Below are 23480 nucleotides of genomic sequence, written 5' to 3' on the forward strand. Positions count from 1 at the left end.
TCAAAGAAAATGCAACAGGAGAACATGGCTAGAGAGATCTGTATGTCTCTCTTAATTTCCTAGTATTCCAGAAACTAACACATTTAAGCAGATGTCCTAAAAACTTCATATGCACAAGCCTTTGCTAAAGAATTAATGCCTTCCACAGTTGCCAGCATGCTGGAATTATGTCCTAATACTCTGTTCATCTTATAAATATGAATAGTTGCCATTGTGAAGGAGCTGTATAGATAAGTTTGGGATCATGCCAAAGATGACAATATAATATAGTATCACTCATAAGATCATAAAAACAATACCTTTTAGCTCATGGAAAATTGTGATTCAAATGATCTGTTAAAATATTTTAATAAGTTACTAAGAGTGATTTAAATACCCAGTCTTCAACAGAAGTAATTCACAAGGGAGATGTGAAACTAATCTTTACTTGAGGAGTTTCTATGAAATTCCTCACATGAGGATAACAGGCACATATTACACAAGAATGAAAAAGGTTTCCCTCATGAATCACAGATACAGTTAAATGATATAAATTGCGAGCAACTTCCACCATAAGCACTCTTGTCTCTACATTCTCCTCAGTTTACCTGCATGACATACCTCTTGCAGGAGTTATCTGGACATTGTAGCTCTTTAAAAATGCTGTGGATTTTGTTGTGTTTTGGACAGTGTTCCATAATGACTCTGCATTCAGCAGCTTCACTTAGTGCAAATGCATTTATCTGCTTGCCAGGAAAAAAATACTTTCAAAATAATAGGGATAATAACTAAAAAAACCCCAATTCCATGTTTTACTCTTTTTTGGCTTGGCTCTGGATGACAAAGGTGCCTATTTTTGAGTTACTCTTTAAAATAATTTGCAATTCACATATGACCAAAGAAATTCATATTAAAACCAAGTAAATAATTAAAATAATAATTTAAAGCAAAAAAAAAAAAAAAAGGGACTTTTAGTTAAGGGATTACAGGGATATGATTGCTTTGGGAATATTTCTGAGATAAATGGGACTTCAAAAAAGGGTGTTGGCCACCCGAGAGCAAGGAAGGGATCTAAACAAGGCACAGATGTGGGAAGGTTCAGGATGGAAAGTCAGAGGGAATTAAGAAAGCCGTGGAGAGAGATGCCTATAGGCAAGGCAAGGATGTCTACAGAACAGATAGTAACTATTTTCATTAGAATAGCTCCTGTCTTTAAAATAATGAATAAGATTTGGATGTCATTATCACAGCTTGCTCATCAGCCTTCAAAACTGAAATGTCTAGAACTTTCTTTGATAATCCAAGCCAGCGGTTGAAGAAAGCTGCTAACTATTGTCCAAGATTCCTGTTCTTAACGCTTCAAAGCCTTATTCAATGCTAGAATAAAAAAGAAATGTAGCAACTCTGATTTATACCCTGGGTCATAAAAGCAACTTAGTTTAAAACATTATCAAACTTTTTCAATAATGAATGATAACAAATATATAATATGTATGAAAGAAACATATAGACTATATAGTCAGTTTTCAAATACTTAAGAACAACATTGGTATCAAACAGTACATGATTCTTCATCTAAGCAAACGTATACTTACACATACAGCCTCCAAGCAGAATAATGTAATACAGTCAGATTTTGGTATGGTGTTGCAGCGCCTCATATTAAGGAAGCAGCATGTTTCCAACTATCTTTACTGAAAAGTAGGACCAGTTTTTGAAAATATATGTTTTTTCAAGGATTATGTAAGGAGGCTTCAACTTACAGAAGACCCTAAGTTCTGCTTGTAATATGTCTTTTTCAGGAGAAAAAAAAACAAAGCAAAACAGAAAAAAAAAAAAAAAAGACACAACAACAACAGAAATTTAAAACAAACAAAACCAGCACCACCACATGTACAAAGAGTCTTCCAAAGTCATGCAAGGTCTGTGAGGATAGATCCCATACAGTGGGCTGCTGGTCCTTTTCTAGTTCAATCATTTACACCAAGGAACAGTAACATCATTTGTTAGATCCAGCTGTATTATGAAGCTGTTCTGCACTTTGAAAATATGAAATCAGCACCACTCAGAAAGCATGGGAATATGGTAAAAGTCAAAATGCTTTATGTAGCCTGAAACACAATTACAGTCAAAACTCTGCCTAGAGACTGTTTTCAGGTCCATCACATTAATCTGAACAGCTGTTACAATGAGACTATTTGTGCTATCCCACCCCTCTTTTTTCAAACTAGAACAACATTCGAAGGAAACACATGTCAATCCCTAATATATTGCTTCATTAGCATTAATTGCCGTCTATAAACTACTACTTTCCAATGTCAAATAATTTCTAGTTTTCTTCTCAGCACTTTGACATTTCATTTTCAAGTGGTGGTATTTTTTCATCAGAGGCATAATAGGAAGAGAACAGTGTTAATGAAGCATGATGTATGCAAGAATAGTTTGATGATGTTTTTACATGGAAAACCCTGAAGCCAGTTTCGTAAACTCGACTTAATTAATGACATTGTAAAATCATTTAGCTTTTATTTTTCCCAGAAGGCTTTCATTAAAAACTCCATTTTTGTCCAAATAAGTTACTTTTTATCTTTAAGATAAAAGCCAGGACATATTTCTTGAAGATCTTTGTACTGCAAGAAGATTATTATTTGCACAACTTTAATTGCTCTCCAACTGGGTTATAAGAAGGAAAGATACAGCATAGGAGTAATTAATAGAAAGATAAACTGGAAACTTCATTGAAGTATTTTTGAGGTGATTAAGTCTTCCTATGATCAAGAATTTACAATATTTGTTCCAAGGGTATTAAAGTAGGGATTTTTACTTCCATAAGTATAAAAATCAGGTATCCATGAATCTGATCATGTCAAAACATAAATGCTAGTTTTATTTTAAAGTGAAATTTAGTTGACTCAGATCAAGCAAAATTTAGAGAATGACAAGTGGCTGCTAAAACTTCCTACAGACTTCTAAACAGATCCTCTTCTCTAATTTCCTGGTTTGATTCACAGTTCTGTTTTGTTTTATATTAAATGCGTACACTGTTAATCTTTTTGTGAGACAATTGTGTATTTAAATGGATGTAATATTGAAAAGAATTTAAACAAATCGCAGAAAAAAGTAAGTAGAAAATCACTATACATTTAATTTAAAACTAGCTAAGCATATCACTATGAAAACTTATTTATGAAAAAAAGTAATTTAGTCATTACAGCTTTAGTTTAATATTTAGACTCAAATGAAAAGTATACTTTTCTGCAAAAAAAACCTATTGATGTAAGGTGCTTAACACAGCGAGATTTACACACCCTGTCACCAAATATGGTAAACTTAAGAAGAAATGTGTGATAATGTTCAGGGTCAGCAATGCTGACTTAAACCAGACTTTAAAGACTCTCTAGAAGTTAATCTGCATTGCCAACTTGCTTAAATATGCCAGCATCACAGTTAAGGGGAACTTTAACCTGGTCAAGGGAATTTGAATCCTGTGCTGTCACTTCTCCTCTCTTTCTGTCTAGAAGAAGAGAAAAGCAATATGTATATAAGTTTACAGAGCTTAGCTCTGAAAAAAAAAAAAAAGGCTAATGTTTGGGAAATAAATTTTTATTTGGAAAAGGAATCAGATAATGGATACCTCTGTCTCATCAGAGAGCAATTACTCACCTGAGTAGCTCAATTTTCTGTTTATTTCAATGGGAGTAAGCGAAAAAAGAGGAATTATTAAATACTGTATAACCTTCTCAACTTTCAGTCTTCAGTAAATTTGAAATCCCAAGCATATTTTTGTTCATATGGTGTAGTAAGAATTAACATAAGTCATTGGATGATAATTTGAAGATAATACTTATTGCTAAAGGTGAGGACAGTTCTGTGCTTCCTTCCTCTAAAGTATAAAGATCGAATTGTCAGAATTGGTTAATGCTAGATGAATTTGTAAAGGTTAGCTTTAAATAGCTGACATTTCTTGTGACTAGAATCTATTGGAGAATTTGGATAATTAAGTACATCTAAAATCCTAGTCATTTCAAGTGTAACAGTATTTCTTAAATGTAACAAGTTTCCCTATGGCACTTAGTGGCAAAGGAAAAAAAAAAAAGGAGCTAGATCCCTATCTTTCTTGTGACAGGTCTGCAGAAGTCGCGTCTGCCATCCTGGTGGACTACTTGAACATATATGAGGGCTAATAGCATACCGGGCTGCGTTACTCCACTCCTAGGAGGCTGCATCTGGAATACTGTGTCAAGCTTTGCCCCTCCAGTAAGACAGAACAATGAGCAAACTGGAAGACGGTCAGGGAGAAGGAGCACGTGAGGCTGAAGAAGTTCTGTTTGTTTAACCTGCAGAAAAGAGGGCTAAAAGGAGGCTTCTAATTTCTGCCTGCCACTAGGACGGCTAGAGACAAGAGGAAGCCAGGCTCTTCTCAGGGGTACACAGCAAAAGAGCAAGAGGCAACGGTCATAGGTTGCAGTGAGGCAAAGTGCAGCTGGATAGAAGGAGGGGAAAAATACCACTGTTAAACTGAATAACCATGGCAACAGGTTGCCCAGGAAGACTGTTGACTTGCCTTACTCAGTAGTATTAAAATTCCACTTGGACAAGAGCCTGATCACCTTCATCTAAATTCCAGCCAAGCTGACCCTGCTGTGAGTAGGAGGTAGGACTGGGTGACCTCCAGAGGTGACCTCTGGCTTGCATTCTTCTGTGATTCCATCTTGCCCACTCTTAAGGTGACACTCTGGAAAAGCTCAGGTTGTTTACAGACCCCCTGTCAGCTAGCCCGATGTAGAAGTCTTGGATACTCTAGGGCATCTAAGATGAGCTGAAGGCCATGCAGGGAGCACCGAAGTACATATTAATATAATGACAGTAGGCAACTGAGTGACACCCCATCTCTTTAACGGTCCACTCACATTGTTCTCTGCCCAGATCCAATAGACGTGCACAGAATACTCCTGAAACACAGTGCTGGAGCTGGCCTTATGAAAATAAACTCATGGCTTTCTGTAAAAAAGAATAATTGGTGGAAGAGGAATTATCCATTATGCAGGAGACAGAGCACTTAAAGTATTCACTCGGGGTGAGACACTCAGATCAGCTGTCCTCTGTGTATATAGGGTTTCAAATTATCATCCTCATCTCCTTTAGTACTTTTCTTTTCAGCTTACCTGTCTGAGACCTGTGTGTTTCACCCTTTCCTGTTGAAATTATTCATCATGTGACAAATTCTTGGTTCATTAGGCCTGAGAGAAAAGGTGACAGCATAGCCTTTTGGTCAAACTACTGTGTGAGAAACATGGTCTCCTATTCCTGCAGTGGTTTCTACATGCAATAATCCATTTTACAATGAAGTATATAATGGTTTTATTTTTAATATTTAAATAGAGTATTTTGTAAGGATAATGCCTAGATAGATAAATACATGAAGTTACCTAAGTCACGCTGATAGGGGAAAGTACTGCCACCTAAATACCTAATACTATGTTGGATTTCCAGTGTCTGCAGTGACCATTCAGAACTAAATTTTTAAAGATCTCTAGACTTGTGTTCAGCCATAGAGACGTACTAAGGTGTCCTTACTTTGATCGGAGGTGGCACAATTGTTGCATCCATTGCATAAACAGAAAACTGAGAGAAAGAGAAGAAACAGGAGCAGCAAGTGTTCTATTAATATATTAGAGATGTTTTTAAAGGTGATGTGTGGTATGGATGTAAAATGCATATATGCAACGTGCTTCAAATGCTCTGCAATAATGTACTTGTTATAATAAAAGACAAGCAAGTACTTCCATACCATTCCGTATGAAAATCTAACTAATTTTATGCTTCTGAAAGTAATGACTTTACATTTATTAGTGTTGTATTCCTTATGGAACTAGAAGTGAATCTGTAGGAGTATTACAATTTCAGGACACTTTTAAAAAGATCTTATTGTAAGGTGCTTTAATATAATAAAAATTAACTAAAAGATTAAATTGCATAGCAATACACCAAAACACCCAGGATTTTGGCTTCTATTCAACACTTCAATGATTCTAGGTGGAAGGAGAAGACCGAAGCATACAGAATAGGTGACAGCCATAGGTGATCCAAAATATCAGGTAGCAGAAAAGAGTAAGAAAATAAGATATATTAAATAAATAACTTCGGTGTTGGAAAGCGTCTTCTTCTGAAAGATCTAAAGATACACTAAAAGTGCTTAGTACTTGACAGAACTAATTGAATTTGAAGAGTCTGTCTACACGTTACCAGTTTTATTGACGTTAAAGTCTTTGTGGATATGTATTTTATGGCAGGTCCTGTTTTTGATAGAAGATTCTCTGCCATCTTGTCTTTCTACATTTGTATCGGCCTGGAATTCAAAGGTTGGGTAGCAGTAAAAGGAAATTTATTTAAATGCTTTTCCACTGAAATGAACTCACTAAACAAAAGGCTTTCCTGCCATGGAAAAACCACCTAGGGCAGTCGGGAGTGAGGAGGAGAAACAAAAAGGAATGCTGTTTAGCAGTGTGCTTTTTTGCAAGCAGTAGGTCATTTGTTTTTGGAACAATTTTTCAGCATTTAAAGTGACATACTCAGTCTCAACAGGTGTGTGATGTGATGGTCACATATGAGGTCTGTATCAGAACTACACATGTTAAAGAAGGAAGTGAAAAGAAACAATGAGCAATTACTGGTCACCCTGATTAGCAAGGATAACTGATTGTCCTGGGAATTCCTGTGATGCCTCAGGCAGCAATGGGAAAACAGTTCAGATGCTCTCTATAACCTACATTCAGTTATGTTATGTTTTTAATTGTAGGATTTTATCAACAAGTATTACTACACAGTATTAGTTGATTCACATGCAGTTAGTATACTAGGGTTGTAAACAAAATGCATTTAGGAATTAGGAGATTAAAGTTTCAGATATGGAATTTGGCTGCTGTTTGTAAGCTGAAAATTAGTCTTACTGGGGTCACAATACAATTAATGTTATTGCAATATAGCTAATGCATGTGTATTGTGAAATACAACAAAGATAAATTAATGGATACTTTTGGTTACATAAATTTATCTGCATTTCTTTGAAAGCCTATTTTTGCTTTTTGAAAGTTGTTCCACATATACCGAGATGTCTCAGGTCTAGCATGAATAACACATGTGCTTGAATTTAGTTTCCCCTAGCATTCCCTGTAAAGATCTAATATTCATCATTTGTTGTCCATACTATCCTTTGATAATAATGATTATCTATAGGACAATCCTTGTCACACTTTACTGGGGCATTCATGTTGAGAAAACTATGGACCTAAAGATTCTTGTTAAAGATGTATTCAAGTCTGCAAGGACCAGGATAAACCAGAAGAGAACTATGGATGCAAACCCAGCATAGGCAAGGCTGTGAGTTGTAGTTTCAAAGAGCCTCCAGTTAAGACTCCTTTGGCAAGCATATGGTGTGCAATGAGTGCTGTTAGTGCTTGTAGTGCTTTTTCTTATATAAGTCTATCTTCAATATATAATAGGCATAGGTCATAATGGACCCATCTTAAATCCTACCTAATTGCCCCTCTACATGCTTAAGTTCAATGTTTAGATTATCCTAACTCTTGTGCAGGAAAAAATAAAAAGTGTTAAGAGCAATAGGCACCAAACTTTTCTTAAGCAATAACAACCCCTACATACTTTAATGACTCACTCAGTGCATGAGCAGAGACATCTAAAGTAGGGAAGTGTTTAGCGGGTAGGGATAGACTACATCTACCTTAGCGACCAGGCCAGGCCAGGCCCCACAGTGTGGCACAGCAATCAGGACACAGCTCAGCGTGCTGCCCTCCTGAGCTGGAGAGCTTCATCCATCCCGTCTGCGAGGAACAGCCCCAGGTCAGGGACACTGTCTGGGAGGTCACTGTGTGGCACAGGTTGAGATTGTGCCAAGGTGCATGCCACAAGATTAGCAGAGATTGGCTTGTGCTTGTGTCTCCTCTGCCTTGACTTTCTCTAATTTGTTGATAGAGGTGTATTGATTAGTTTGCTAAAGCTTACTGCTCAGCCAGGATGAGCACTTTTCTACAAATCCTTTATACCTGTTGTTCTCCTTCTAAGGAGATTTTTCTCTGTTTTTCCCCTGTCTCACTAGGACTCCCTCAATTTATGTGGGTAAAGGTGTTCTGCTTTGCCTGGAGTAATGAGATATTGAGCAGAAGAAAAGAGGAAAGTCCAAGAATGGGCTTAGGTGGTCTAATGATAAAACAATTAGCTGAGAGTGGAAAGGCTGGATCCCAGCCTTGTTCTAGTCACTGTTGGAATGGGGTTAGTGCATGCATGTACCAATTTAATTAAACTTGTATAGATTGCATCTCCTGTTGTATCAGTATGGTGTTCTGTATGGATACCATGCCTGAAACTGGCATTCAAGAGGACAGCTGAGAAAATCAGTCTGCACAACATGCGTTGTTTACTTTGGTTAGGTGAAAGGAAAATAATTTGGTCCAAGGTATGTAAGTGCTATTTAGTGTGTATATATGCGTCTTAATTCAAACAGTTAAAGCAGATCCTTTATCCCATAACTTCTTTCTTTTGTCATGTCACATCTCTCTGTGAATTAATCTACATTCCGTAACAATGCAATTAACAAAAAAAACCTGTCAATTTTCTGGCAATATGCAGATGTAAAAGTTGAATTAATTGATTAGTGCTGTTTGAGGTAGTTCTTCCCTGTTCTAACTACGAGAAACATGAAAAATCTTCCTTTGACAAGACTGTTTCTAAAATAGATTCTGCAAATTAGCATATATCAGGAAGATAAATGTACTCCTAGATGACATCAAGCTAGGGCTGGTGCATATCATGTCACACTTCTCCAGTTCTTTTAAATCCATTGTTCTTTCCAATGCTTTATGATCAGTTAAAACTTCAGTGTCTAGCAAGGTGCTGAGAAGGAAAGAACAGAAGTGCTGCTATTCAGGTCCAGCAATTTATTTTCAAAGCTGACTGCCTTTGTACCAAGGAAACCAGTAGAGGCATTCCTTCTAAACATACAGTATTTTATCATAGTAAAGTATTTTTCTGTGATCATGTGCAAATAATTAGCAATTATACATAAACTAACAATATCTATTTCTTAGTTGTCTTTTAGAGATATTATATTGCTGCCTATTGTTTGCAGGCTTGCACAAACATACTTACAGCATTTCTTAGTTAGTATTTTAAAGATTACCCGCACTATAAAACCTCTCAGCTTAGAACTGAGTCTGCAGAAGTTCTTGGGCACCTACTTTACTTTAAAGTACATATACCTAAAATGTAAGTCTTCAGGATTCTTACTCAGTTATTAGTGATGTTAATCAATAAATGTTCTATTGCTATATAAAAATATTCGCTTCTGGCATGCCAGACCTACTAAAATATTGACAGCACTCAAAAGAAAAATACTTAACCTTGTCAGAGCCTACGGAGTAAGCATTCTCATTTCTATCTCATCTACTGGGTCCAATCCAGCAGATATTTTAATTGCCTGCTTTTTAGAATGAGCTCTGACAGTAAGCAGCATCAGGAGAAAAGGTGGTAGAGCAACTTTTCTCCAGCGATCCTACTGCCAGCATATTGACCCTGGAAACCAGACACTTGAGGTCCCTTCCTGTGGAGGAAATCAAGGCTCCAAATAGTACCTTCCTTTTCTATCCGGTATAAAACATCTTCAACAGAAGAGACTGAGAATCAGTCCTTAAATCCTTTCTGGCAAAAATGTGGTACCCTCTGTGTGCCCGAACCTCTCAACCTGTGTTATATTGGGCAGCAGAGGCTTTAATTTGTGTTTCTCACACTCAGAATGAGCACTGTAATCATGGTGTTGGATGAACGGGAAGGATGAGAAGAGGAACCCGACCCTGCAGCACCAGGGAAGTCAATAACAGCCAATTTACTTAGGTCTTTCATTTGTTTGAATAAACAAAGATCTACCTACACTACATAAATGGGCAGTTTGATTACTGCTGCTGGGCAGAAATAGAAACAACAAAACACCTTAACCAAGATTTTCTAGGAAAGCATTGATAGTGATCCATCCTTTCTTCACTTAACCAGAACTGCTTCTTTCACTAAAAAAAATAAAAAAATAAAAAAAAATGTATAACACGTTTTCACTGAATGAAGATGTTTTCACAGCTCACTTTTTGTAATACAGTTCTCAGAAATAAAGCCATGTGCTTTGGAGGGGCTGTAGAGAACAGCCGCATGGAGATTGGTGAGGTGGTGCCTGGGTGCACATGTCCAACAGAGTATAATGTGCTGAAGAGTTCAGCCCTCTGTCCTGGTCGTTTTCAAGTAGAATCGGGATTGGGCTCTCTGGCCTAGTTTGGCACATTATGGCCTCTATAACCCTTTCCATGCTTGATGAGCAATTAAAAGCAATAATTTGCATCTACTGAGTGAAGTAGTAAGCAATTTGTGTAGGACCTTATGCTGTTTATCTCTTGCATCAGCTTACTATGCAGATTTTAGGAAGTACCTGAATGTATTTCTTAGCAGGATCAATCATCCATCACCTAATGCCATTGTAACATAAAAGCTAATAAAATATCCTATTTGCTGTGAGAATTACTGCCTGGAAGATATTTAATGTTTATGGGAGTACACATGGTAAGACAGGTTCCTACTGGGGAGAAGGCAGCTCAGTGCCTCTCCACCCCGTGGATCATCTGTGAATTACCTTTTTAAAAAGTGCTGAAAAGTAATCTTAACTGCTTTGACCATTCTCTGTAATTTTAATTCTGAACATAGATTTAGGTGATTATTCTATCCAATAGACATTCAAACGCATGTGATGCAAATTTTTAATTGATCAGCTGGTCAGAAAGTAGCATATTAAGGATTTGATTTATACCTGCTTACCAAGACAGTACTGTAGAACAGAATGATTTACTGAATTTAGGATCTAATAATATGGAAAGACTCTCTTGCATACAATTACTTTAATTTTTTGAGTACTAGATTCAATTGTAAATAGCATTGCAGCTTTTTGGAACTCTCCTAAGAACATGATCAGTAACATTTGGTAGATAAACCGGAGCTAAACTGGCATTTGTTACGAAGAGCTGAGGGCCCTGCCCTTACATGGGATGTTTGTAAATTTTAAAGCATTTGAGCCTCCAGAATCAAAAGGGAAAATGCTGTGAAGATTTTGATAATTAGTTTCTATGTTAAAAAAAAAAAGAAATTATAGACTCATACTGATAAAAGAATCTTAGCTGTTTCAACACCAGGAACATGAATGTTTGTATTGATAAATTCATGAGGGATTTCCTAAATTCCCTGGAAACCTAATTTGAAGTTATGACTCCAGGCAGAGTTTTGAAAAACAAATCAGATCATGTAAATAGACTTATCAGACTTAAGTACTTACATGGCCACTGTCCTTAGAATAGCTGAGTGCTTCATGATCCTTAATGTACTTAAATGAGTCACTAAATTATTAAGACCACGATTCAAATTATTAGCAATTTATATAGGAAGTTGAAGAAAACTGATGTAATTATTCCATTATTCTGCTGTGCTTTACAGGTCCTAAAATGGTAGAATTCCACGGTCAGCAATTTCAGATCAACTCAAAGGATGGCAAGCCGCTTTTTACAGTGGATGAAAATGAGGTTGTAATTGGCACAGATAAACTTCGAGTCACAGGTTTGTAACAGTTTAAGAGATGCCCAAATAATAGCCACAAGAAAAGCACAATAAAAATGTATATACAGACTCGCATGTATGTTTGTATGTATTTTATTTTAAAACCATTAGTACTGGTGCATTTTTTTTCTGAATTATTTAATGTTTCCAGTGCATACTATTAACTGACACTGAAAAAATTCTAAATATTCCAGTTTGAGTTGTATTGAGTTTTATTTGTGAAAACTTTTTAGACTTCCTCTGATATTTTTTTATGGTTTTATCTTTCAAAGTGAAAGACGTTGCATTTCTGCTCTGTGTGTAGCACATATGTCACAGGATGGTATTTGTAGTATATTTGAAATGTCATCTGTCAAAAGGCAAGTTTGTCTTAGGCTATTTCTGCAACTCAGCAAAGTACTCATTTACAAAATAAGATGTCAAAGTTATCACATAAAAGGTATTTCCTTTCATATGACCTGATAAAGTCAACCTTCATTCTCTAGGTGTAAGATTGTACTAAAACAGATAACATCAAGGTGTGATTTCTCTTTAAGCAGAAGAATCCATTAAAGGAAATGCTTAAATTATCCTGTAACTTGTTTTCAGTTACATTTTTAATATTTTTATCCTGATTGCAAATATCATGTTTAACTTTTGCTAATTATGGGTCCTCTGAAATCTTAAGGTCTTAATTTGGATGGATATGTTCATGTTTTTTCACTGTGCAAAACGACAAATGTGGTAGTAACTATACAATTAGTGTCTCAAAGACGAAGTTAAGTTATGATAAATGTGTTAATAAATTTTGTTTACGCTTCAGGGTCTTATCTTCAGTTTTTTACTTTTTAACCTAATTGAAATTACAACTTTGTTTAACCAGGAAACCATATCATATAATTATTGTTTGCCCAAGGGATGCTAAACTTTAATAGAAAAGCATGTTTAACAAAGATATGAAAAACTGCGTAATTGTTAACTGATTTGGAAAGGTCTATCTATGCTCAAAGTAAGTAAAAATCATTCATACATGAGTTGAAATTGTTATGCTAAAATGTGTATTCCGACTTGTCCAATATTAATCTTTATGCTGCAAGGATAATTGTTTACTTTAGCAGATATTGCAGAAAGACACATCGCCTGCTTCTTTTTCACACTGTAGTACAATTCGAAAGCACATCCATTAAAGTCATTGGGGTTATTTCAGTGTAAAATTAATACAAGTGAGAGGAGATTCATGCCTACTTTGCTTCAAATTAATTTATTAAAATTGTGATTTAAATGATACTATTCGCATGAAGGATAAATTAGTAATACTTAGGCTGCTGAGAGAATTTTTTAAACATTTTAGATAGAGAACACGATCGATATGAAATCAATTTTGATAAGTTCTACAGACTTCCTCAGGCTTAAAATACACAAAGAATATTTTGCAGGTTTTTATATACAATATAGTAAACTATTTGATTTTACTTCTCCTTATTTATGTGAATTATTAAAAGCTTAGTAACAATCTGTAAGAAAACCTGACAGTTTTCAACTAAAATATAATACAGAAGAGTGCAAATGTATGTAATTTATGGTACTTCCAGAAAAATGAAAAGTCTAAGAATAAGCTAATCCAACCCAACGCCTCAGGAATTGTCATTTTCCAACATTTGGTATGTTTGACCTCATACTATTGCAGTTGAGACATTTTCTGGCCCTCACGGTAGAATAGAATTGTGGCAGACTCTCTCTGCTCTCCTAAGAGCAAATGGCTGGGGAAAGCCATGATCAGCAGAGTGTCTCAGGTACTCCTCAGAGTCACAGATGGGTCCAGGTGCCCATGTTCACACAAGTGAATTCAACCCACAGTCAATACAACTTAGAGCGTGATTCATCTCACCTTGAAAGAGCCACCTAGTCTCTTGTAGAGAGCTCTTCTGCTAACCAAATGCTATTGTCCGCTTTAGGATGAACTCAATGGTTGGCTCAGCTCTCTTGAATACAGTGACTGAGTTCAGATGCTTAAACATAAGCACCCAGCGGTGTTTGAAACACCATAGAGTATGTGAGACGCCACATGGCAGGATGTTCAAGGGTATTTTAGATGACAATAGGTACATATAACTAGGCAACTAAATTCTGTGTATTGCTTATCTGTGACACCTACATCACAGATATTTAAGTGTATGAAACTGAAGCTTAACTCTTTATGACAATGCTACCTGAAGGAGCATGTGCTCCAATTACATCCTCTTTAATATTATTTTGGCAATGTCCTGCATCTTTTGCAGACATTTATAGAATCATAGAATCGTTTTGGTTGGAAGAGACCTTCAGGATCATCAAGTCCAACTATAACCTAACTCTAGCATTAAACCTCATCTATACATCTTTTAAACACCTCCAGGGATGGTGACCCAACCACTTCCCTGAGCAGCCTGTTCCAATGCCCGACAACCCTTTTTGTCAGGAATTTTTTCCTAATATCCATTCTGAACGTCCCTTGGCACAACTTGAGGCCACTTCCTCTTGTCCTTTTACTTGTTGCTGGAGAAAAGAGACCAACACGCTCCATGCTACAACCTCCTTTCAGGTAGCTGTAGACAGCGATAAGGTCTCCCCTCAGCCTCCTTGTCTCCAGACTGAACAGACTGCTACAGAGGTATCAAACATCAGCATTTTGTTCTGGTAGGGTTTTATATATTCAGTTGGCATTGGTGACAGTCAAATCCACCTTGTAACAGGTGGCAGAGAGTCTATTGATTTATAACTAAAAGTATAGTCATGGCAGAAGGAGTGGGGTCACAGCCCTGGCTGGAAGCAAAGTTCTGCACAAATGGCTAGAATCCATGACTGCAGGAGTCCTGTTTTTCCACTCCCTTGCACGGTCTGCAAACTTGCCAACTAGAAGACTGTCCATAGAAGGCAGAAAACAGGCTTAGTTAGCTAAAATTATATAGAAAGCAACAATAAGTGGCATTCAGCAGCTATAAAATGGTCACAACTACTGCACAAATTTTTTTTTAAACAAGTATAAATAATAGTTTATATATCATGACTGTTGTATCAGGTAATATTTTGGTGATGAGGGCATAACAAATTAAGAGAAGGCAGCTGTTTACCCTTCCCTCTTCTTGAGAAAAAGCTGGCAAGGCAGAGGGGATTGGTATCTTCAGAGAGAAGCATCTTACATCACCCTTTCTCCAGGTTACTACTTGTCCGTCTGCTTGCTTGTATTTCATAATCTCTTACAGATTTTGCTGAGTATTGTTGATTTTCTAGCACTCTAAGGAAGGGTTTTTCAGTTTGAGTAGCTAACGCTGAAGCACAATGTGAAGATGTGTGTTTAATTTAAACACTTCTGTTCAGAAGCTAAGTAGGAGACAATTTGAAGGTATGAATAAACATTCTGTTAGACTTTGAAGAGGCAGGTAGTCCTTGCTTGATAATGTGTGTGGGGAGTGTTAATGAAACTTGCTGACTTCAGTCTTCTCATTAAGAAAATTAATATCCTGATCTTGTATATTTCAGGATTAAATTATGTTATATTTATAAACAATAGTATAGAAAATAGTAAATATAGGAATATGCATATAATAATTAATGTTATTTCTTTAAAGTTTAAAAGATAAAGTAGGTAATGAAGACGTGAAATTAATTTAGGGTCATTTTCCAAAATAATTTGCCCTGAGTTTTTTTTTTAGGGTCATACTGTTCAATCTTAATGCTGTTTGATGAAGGAATTTGTCTCACAGGAAGGCAAGTTTACTTGCTTAAACATGACAGCTCTAGAATACATAAAGAAGCCTTTTCATTCCCTCTTACACCACACCCCACCCGTGACACCATTAACACTGATGTTTCCATTGACTTTCTTCCATTAGCCTCTATTACCATGCAAATCACACCATCTCTGTTACCACTTCCACATCTGTCAGAGCAGGGTGCCTGATTTAGAAAGTGAGAGGCCTGGGTTGAATTCCCTCCTTGGCCCAGGAGACCTCAATCCTGCAGTCCCACCTCCCAGGTCAGTGCTCAGTGTACAAAATGTTGGGTGCCCAGCATGAGGGTGCAGCAGGGAGCACGCGCTCTTGATGTCTGCCAGCAAAGTGAAGCTCTGCCTCTGAGTGCAAGGTCCCTCATTTCTTCCTCTTTCAGGGCTCGCCTTTCAAAAGGAGAAGAAGAGGGTGGTTGAGATCATTGGAGTTGTTCAATGCTGAGCATGGACTTCAGTCTCCTCCAGTGAGGAGGGAATGCTCCAATGGCAATGCTGTTTTATAAAGGCTTTCAGGAAGATTATTTTTGCTCTAATTTTGTTGATGACTCCAGTGCTCTTTGTTTGCACACGCTGAGAACCAGCATTACAATTGGGCTTCTCTGGGGAGTTTGGTCTCCCTGATCCCTCTCTGGTCTCTCTGCCTTGTTTCTGAGGCACAGTGGTGCTCACACCAAGAGACATGCCATCTGGAACCTACAGAGAGGAGCAGATCCCTAAAACAAGGATCTGCTTTATTTCACACAAGGCCCCAGCAGCTATGATTGCCTCACAAATGTGTCTTCGTAGAGATGTGTGCTCCCCTCCTTCACTCAGTTTTGCCAGGCTCCTCTCGATGACATCTCTGTGTGTATCTAGTCATCTTTAACACAAAAAGTCCAAACCTTGATAGGAATGTCAAAGTTGGACGAGAAGAGGCATCTGAACTATCAGCTCACATCCCTTTCATAGAGAGACAAGTAGTTAATATAATTTCTTTTGTAATCTCATCAAGCTACATCTCAATTGCAAGCAAAGAGGTTTTTTTTTTTCTGTCACCAAATGTGAACAGATGTCTTAAAGGTGCTGTAGGAGGCTGTACTCCAATTACATACTCTTTAATATTATTTCAGCAATGTCCTGCATCTTTTGCAGACCTTTATAAAATCATAGAATCATTTATGTTGGAAGAGACCCTCAGGATCATCGAGTCCAAGCATAACCTAGCCTAACTCTAGCACTAACCCATGTCCCTAAGAACCTCATCTAAATGCCTTTTAAACACCTCCAGGGATGGTGATTCCACCACTTCCCTGGGCAGCCTGTTCCAGTGCCTGACAACAGGTCTCAGAGTGAAATTAGGAAAGCCTGTGAGATGGAAGAGTTGCCTCCACTGCCAGGAGCTCTTCCTTCCTTGCACCTTGCAGCTCTGTACGTCCCATATCAAGAAACCCTGAGGGCACCTTTGGCACATGGCATCCCATGTGTGCTGTCAGGTGCCCTGGCACTGTGAGATCTTGTGAGATCTAGTCTTGAGAACAGTTTTAAAAGTGACCTCAAGACTCAGTAGGGCATTCTGAATTTTAGTGAGAAGAGAATAAGATTTCTCAGTAATAAAGCTCAGGAATGTTGTCAAAGCAAAGCAATCAGGATTAGAAAATATTATTGGACAAGTTAGTTTGAGCTTAAATAATTGAGACGGGAACTCATGCACAGAGAGGTAAGCCTAAAGCTGGCTGACCTGATAGTCATATTTGCAAAATAATTGAGATAACCCTTTATTAGTGACTTGTCCTTTTCATTCCTATCACCTCTTTCCCACTGTCTGTACCATCTGAAGTAATCAGTAATTACAATTTTTCCTCCAAGTCCATGATAAAATGTTACATCACATTTGGCCCCACTAGTAACTCATCACCTCACTCATAGTCCTCTGTTTGCGATTATGTTTTAAGACCTATCAGTCAATTTTAATCCTTATAATGCATTCCAGGCTGATTTGTATTGCTTCAATCTCTTAATCAAAATGTGATGCGATAGCAAAGGCAATGCCTACTGAATTTTATTACACCCATACTTTTATCAGCCAAGCTTGTCATCGCATTATCAATTTAAAGATATAAATGAATTTAATAATGCCATACCCAGTGCTATACTTCATACAAAAAAGCTGCAAGAAGTACAGAAGATTATGTTTAATTAATCTGCTAGGGGACTTTAGTATGTTGTGCTTACCTTTCATGTTCTGGTACCTCAGTTTCCTGAATTTCACCTTAGTGTATGTGAGAAAGAGTGCAACGGGATTTCTCATGTTTTCCCCTGAAGCCACTGATACAAATACTTACAACCTTTAATTCCATTTTTGATCAGTTTTGAAACTACAAATTAATAATGATGAGCTATAGTGATTGCATGGATTTCTAAAGATGACAGAGGAATTATATGAAAATTGGGCAGAGCACAGAGTGGAGTCTGCTCGTTCTGGTGACACCAAATGTGGAGACAAAAGTCAACAGCTGAGCTTTAGAGACATGTCTTTTCCTTTTGAAGTAATTATTTATTAATTTGTCAGTGTTAGCAGATAATAGACTGTGTTCATATAGTTAAACTACTAGGCTCCACTTACCTTTTATTACTCTGATCATCACTCTGATAGCTGGATACACCATTTCATTATTCTGGGAATAGCCATTAATGCTACTTTTGCAAAATATAAATGGAAGTGATTTTTTCCTTCCCTAATCTTTCTAATAATTGAAACTATATGGTTTATAGCAAGTGGATGAAATTTTAAAAAAAGGATTTTTTGCACATGGACATAACAGGAAAAAATCTATAAAAATGCAATCATAAGACTAGATTTTTTATAGCAGTAAAACAGTGTCATACCATTAGGTTCCATGGAGCTACTCCAGCCTGCACTGGCTGTTTCAGTGCTGTCTATTTGAGGACTGCATCTACAGTAATGACACACTATAACATGCAGACAGTTAAGGTGCTTTACAAATGTACCACTCAAAATACTTCACTGAGATAGAGGCTTTTCAAGGACTTCAATTCCTTGCTTTGCCCCACCCAACAGAGGTGATCACTGTTTCTTCCCTGTTGGGATGAAACTACTCTTATTTCAAGATGGAAACTATCTGAGCCCAGAGTCTTTACCATTTTATGTGCATATATATAATTCTATATTCAGCAGTCTGCCCCAAAATAGGGGAAAAGCTTTGAAGCTATATCCGAGAGTTTGTGTTGTGTATAAATATGATGTTTTAAGTCTGTAATATTTGCAAAGATTTTGTGGGATTTTAATTATTAACTCTAATAAAAGTCACATTGTAAAAGTCTTATTTATTTATTTAGTTGCCCCAACTACTTTAAAACTATGCTGTCTTCAGACTTTTTAGATTTCATTTTAAGAATTTACACCTGTATGTTACATTACCTGTGTATAATGTTGTTCTAGTCAATACTGTAATAGTAGGACTGTATATGTATTTCAATTATCTCATTAATTGTTTATATATATTTTTGTATCTTAATTTCTGGTATCAATGTGGCCATATAAATCACTGTTGCTATTTTTTTTTTTACATTTGAACTTGTTACAATATAGTATTTTTCTTCTTTTCAGGGCCTGAAGGGGCACTTTTTGAACACTCTGTAGAAACACCGCTTGTAAAGGCAGAAGCTTTTAAACAGCTTAGGTAAGAATTTACATATAAAAACATAAATCTTGTAAGTAAATGTTGTTTGGTATGTCTGTATTTTTCTGAACAAGGGATTTTCAACAGCATTTACAGAACTACTAATAACTTTTTTTTCCTTTTTATGTCACAAAATATTGTTTTGAGGGAAAACTATACATTGCTCTGCAATTTTCAAGTATATTATGAATGATTTATTGGTGATGGTGAATATTTAAAGCCACATGAAATACTGTGGAGCTTTTCTGTAAACTTTTCAATCTTGAAACATTTAAGTATGACTTTTTCTACAATAAGAGTTGCTTGTCTGCAGTAGGTCATCAACCTATTATTAGTCAAGATTTTTAGAAACTACTATCGATCTGAGGAAACAGACTAACAAGAAAAATTTGGAAACATGCAAAAGTCTGTATAACTAAAAAGCTACTTCGAGTGAGAAAATATTTATGAAGTACCTTGTATGCTTCAGAGTCCCTTAACTCTGGGATAGCATTTCTTTGTGCATTATTCTATGTAATTTTGAGTATCCCAAATTAGTTTATAATATGTTGGTTATGATGAGGTAATAAACTCAATTTATGCTCTGTTCATGAACATGTTATGTTTCATTTTATAAGCCAGTTCACAGAAAGATTTGAAATGAAAGAGGATCTCTTTAACAATTATACTTCCATCCTTTCATACCTTGGCAGTCTGCTACTTTCTGTCATAATTTCTCTTCTTAGTGTTTCTTTTCCAATGGGAATAACTATTAGAGAGTAGCAGAAGATGATTAAAGCTTTCAAGAACATGGCCTGTATCTTGGTGACTGAATTTTCAAATTAAGAATGGCAAATTAAAGAGAGACTATTAAGATACTTCTTTTAATTTTCTTCTTGATATGTAAGATATACTTACAGTAAGATACCTTGTGCTTGCATTTTAAGTCAGAATGAGTGCAAGACATTCATTGTTACATGTTGATCTCCACTTTCAAAAAGGTGTTTGTTTCTTCTACTGTGGTAGAATTTGGATGTGACTGACCGATAAGTAGGATTCTACATGGTAGTGAACATTGTCTGGTTTTGGAGAGACTGGATTCATTATGTTGCAATTTTATCATTTCCTGTGATTATCTCAATTTTAATAAAGTAGGACATCGAATTTCGTAATTACAAAGCCAAGAATCTCTCTGCCAATTTTAATAGGATACATATCAATTATTTTCTGTGGTTGTTACTTTGCTTCAAATGCATCATCTATTAATAATATTTTAATAAGCTTGAAGCCAGCAGTTTTATCCTAAAGCCATTATGCTATGTTACATTTTAAGTTCTTATCTGCATTTTGTTTAAAAATAATTACACTGTTTCAGATTACATAAAACTATTGTTATTATAAATTTTTCATCTGTTTTTGAAATAGGATATCGTTTGAAGGAAACCATTGAGATCAATTCAAAGTGTTTGTAAAGTTCTCCTGCATAGATGAGTTTGCCTCATGGCTTATCTCTTTATGATTTTTACCCTGTCAACTATAAGCACATTTTGATCTAGAATGTTGGTGTTTGTTAGCAGAGTTTGCGTGTAATAGTTAAAATCCCACTCAGTTTTGTCTTCAGTTAACCTAAAATACAAGTAGAGATTCTTCCAGAATATACAGAAGTTATGCTAGTAATTATTATAATGTCAGGAAAGTACCTACATGGCCACATCAACACTAGCACTTGTGACTGACATTAATATCTGACATAAATCCAGAGCTGCTGAACTGCTGCACTAGTAACCAAATCGGCTTCACCCAAAGAAAAATGCTAAATATCAGGGCATGAAGCTGTGCAATGAATGCAGCACTCACTCATGTCCCAGCTGGCCCTCAAGACATGATGCTCACCCAGAGCAGTTCAAAATGCCTCATTCCTTGTTTTGTTTTGTTTTCTTTTTTTTCCCTATCTTTACCACCTGTAATCAGTGTCAAGTCTGAAAACAGAGATGGCAATGATTGCATGGAGGATTTCTGGGGAGGATCGAGAAGCGAATGCGTTGTCTGCATTGCAGATGCTAAGTTAAGATGTAGACAGAGATGAGCAATTTACATGCTGGAAAAAGGTTATTTTCAAGGGTAACCTTAAACGTCAGTGCAAACAAAATCCATGCATTCTGTTGTGAAAGGGCTGAGACAAGTTTACCAATGAATGGCAGCTTTGTAATGCTTTATAAATATTCTCTTTCATTCCACACTGTTAAGTACAGGAAGCAACCTACTGAAAAGCACTTCAATATGAAAATCTTAAATGCTATTTTAGGTATTACTTTTCTATTTTAAATTTGAAAATGCTTCCTTTCCAGATTAAGGTAGTATCAGGTTATAGGTAATAGAACTTATTTGCTCACGTCAAGCCTTATCTTCACATTTTCTCCATCTGTCAATCTTCTGCTATTTTTTCTTCTGTTTTTCCTTCAGTGGTTTTGCTGTGCCGTGGGAATGTGACGTGCTGGGTGAATGTGAGATGCTGGGTGAATATGATATCAGGTGTCACGGTATGCAGCATTAAATATAGGGAATATCACTTCAAGAAAACCCATCCAATAGAAATGTAGTTGCATGTTTCAAGGAGCTGACTAGAAAGCTGTTAATGTTCATAACTTTTCAACTTCTGTCATATGAACGGAGACCACATTCATTCTCTGTCATTCAGATTTAGGGCAGGATCGCAAACAAAGCTGACACAAATGGCCTTCTAAATTACACATTCTGCTGGCTTTCCTGTCCAAATGCCAAATTTCAAGATAGATGACTTTTCTGGAAACAAAGAGAAAGTGTGTTAGAACGTATCTTTTTATAGCTAAGTAATGGAGATAGAGCAATGCAATTACATTGTGGTCAGTAACTCTCTTTTCATCCTGTAATTTCAAGGAAATATATAGAGTCCTTTTCTGTCTAATAGATTGAATTCATGACTCACCCATAAAGAAACAGAGATGTGCTTGCACTTCCAACTGGCAAGAAGAATTACAATAACAAAATCTACATTTCAAAATTGAAGCATTCCTAGGTTTAAAATAACATTGCCTACTTTGAATTCCTTTCCTGGAGTTCCTGTCTCTGTGTAAGATACCTAGTTTCCATTTACAAAATTTCTTAAGACTTTAGGGCGTAGTGGAGACCTAAAAACAGGGTCTTACATGTAAGAAACATCCAGCAAACATCTCAGTGGCATATTTACAGTCAATGTGCAGATTTGGGTATATCCAGGAAGTATCCTCTCGAGACAAACACCACTGAGGATGTACCTGGTTAAAATGGGCCAACTGTAACTAGTGAGAACAGAAATGTGTCTGAACTCGTACTTCTCTGTGCAATTCAGTTGCCTGGTATAGTCAAGTGGTTACACAGCGTCCAGGTGCAGGAGCGCTTCTTTGACAGCAAGCACCTATCTATTGGGACATTTCTCCTTTCCTTTGGCTGATTCTGTTCTTCTGTGTGGTTATGGGACCACCAGAGAGCAAGCAAGAGGAAGCACAAGTTAATCTTGTGTTCAGGGCATTCATCCAAGAACAGAAGGAGATGAGGGGTTTGCAGTTACGGTTTCAAAAGCAATCCTGGAAAAAGAACCAGATGAATGTCCTGACAACGAGGATACCTACTCTTTATTTGCTTTGTTTCTTGACATATTACTTGGTTGTGCAAAGACTGACAGTCAACCCCAGGATGGCCATAATCCAGCTCTTTACTCCCTCCAAGCTGGTTTGTAGTCTGGTAAATACAGGTAATGGATACAGGTTTCATCCCCCTCAAGATAAGGAGGAAATTAAACTGATGCTTCATAATTCCTTGCTGAATATCAAAATCAATAGGATTGTATTATATGTAATATAACATATATATTATAATGTATATTTTATATATTAATTAGAATATTATACGAATATGGAAAGTGTTACCTCTACCATGGTTTTCCATGAAAGTGGCCACAGCCCTTATGCTTGGATGTGTATTTGGCATGTTGAGAACTTGCCTCAATCAGATCTTCTGGGGGCTTCCATGAACTTTAGCTGACAATTCTAACTGGATCACAGTAGAGCTTTAATGGAAACCAGATACCTTGCTTTCCAAAAGAAGGAATTTAAACAGTATTATAGAAGCCCGTATTCAGACATGTAACTTGTGATCCAAAATATAAGTGGGAAACGTATAACAACAACTAGTGGAACTAGCTGCTGTAGTAATTTTTAGCAATTCCCTAAAAGCCAGCCTCTCCCCAGGTTCCATGTTAGGTACTGGAAGAAGCCTCTTCTGATATTACCCAGAGTTTCAGACCACTAGATATACCCTTTTATCCTCAGTTATCTCTTAGTGGAAAAATTAGTGTCTCAGTTTAGACATTTTTCCAGTCTGATGGTAACATATTTTTCTAATAATTTATAGAAGTTTAGAAT

At 36.6% G+C, this 23480-nt stretch overlaps 1 protein-coding gene across 14 annotated transcripts in view; it reads left to right on the top strand.

Annotated features, from left to right (window-relative positions):
• The window catches only part of SGCG (sarcoglycan gamma), a 133748-nt gene that overhangs the window by 88130 nt on the left and 22138 nt on the right, over window positions 1-23480 (top strand). For all 14 annotated transcript variants that reach the window (XM_065050056.1, XM_065050034.1, XM_065050127.1 and 11 more), the window contains 2 exons: window positions 11518-11637; window positions 18990-19062. In XM_065050056.1, coding sequence (XP_064906128.1) covers window positions 11518-11637; window positions 18990-19062 — 193 coding nt within the window. The remainder of the gene's footprint in view (window positions 1-11517; window positions 11638-18989; window positions 19063-23480) is intronic.

The sequence above is a fragment of the Columba livia genome, chromosome 1, assembly GCF_036013475.1.
Source record: "Columba livia isolate bColLiv1 breed racing homer chromosome 1, bColLiv1.pat.W.v2, whole genome shotgun sequence".
NCBI lineage: Eukaryota > Metazoa > Chordata > Aves > Columbiformes > Columbidae > Columba > Columba livia.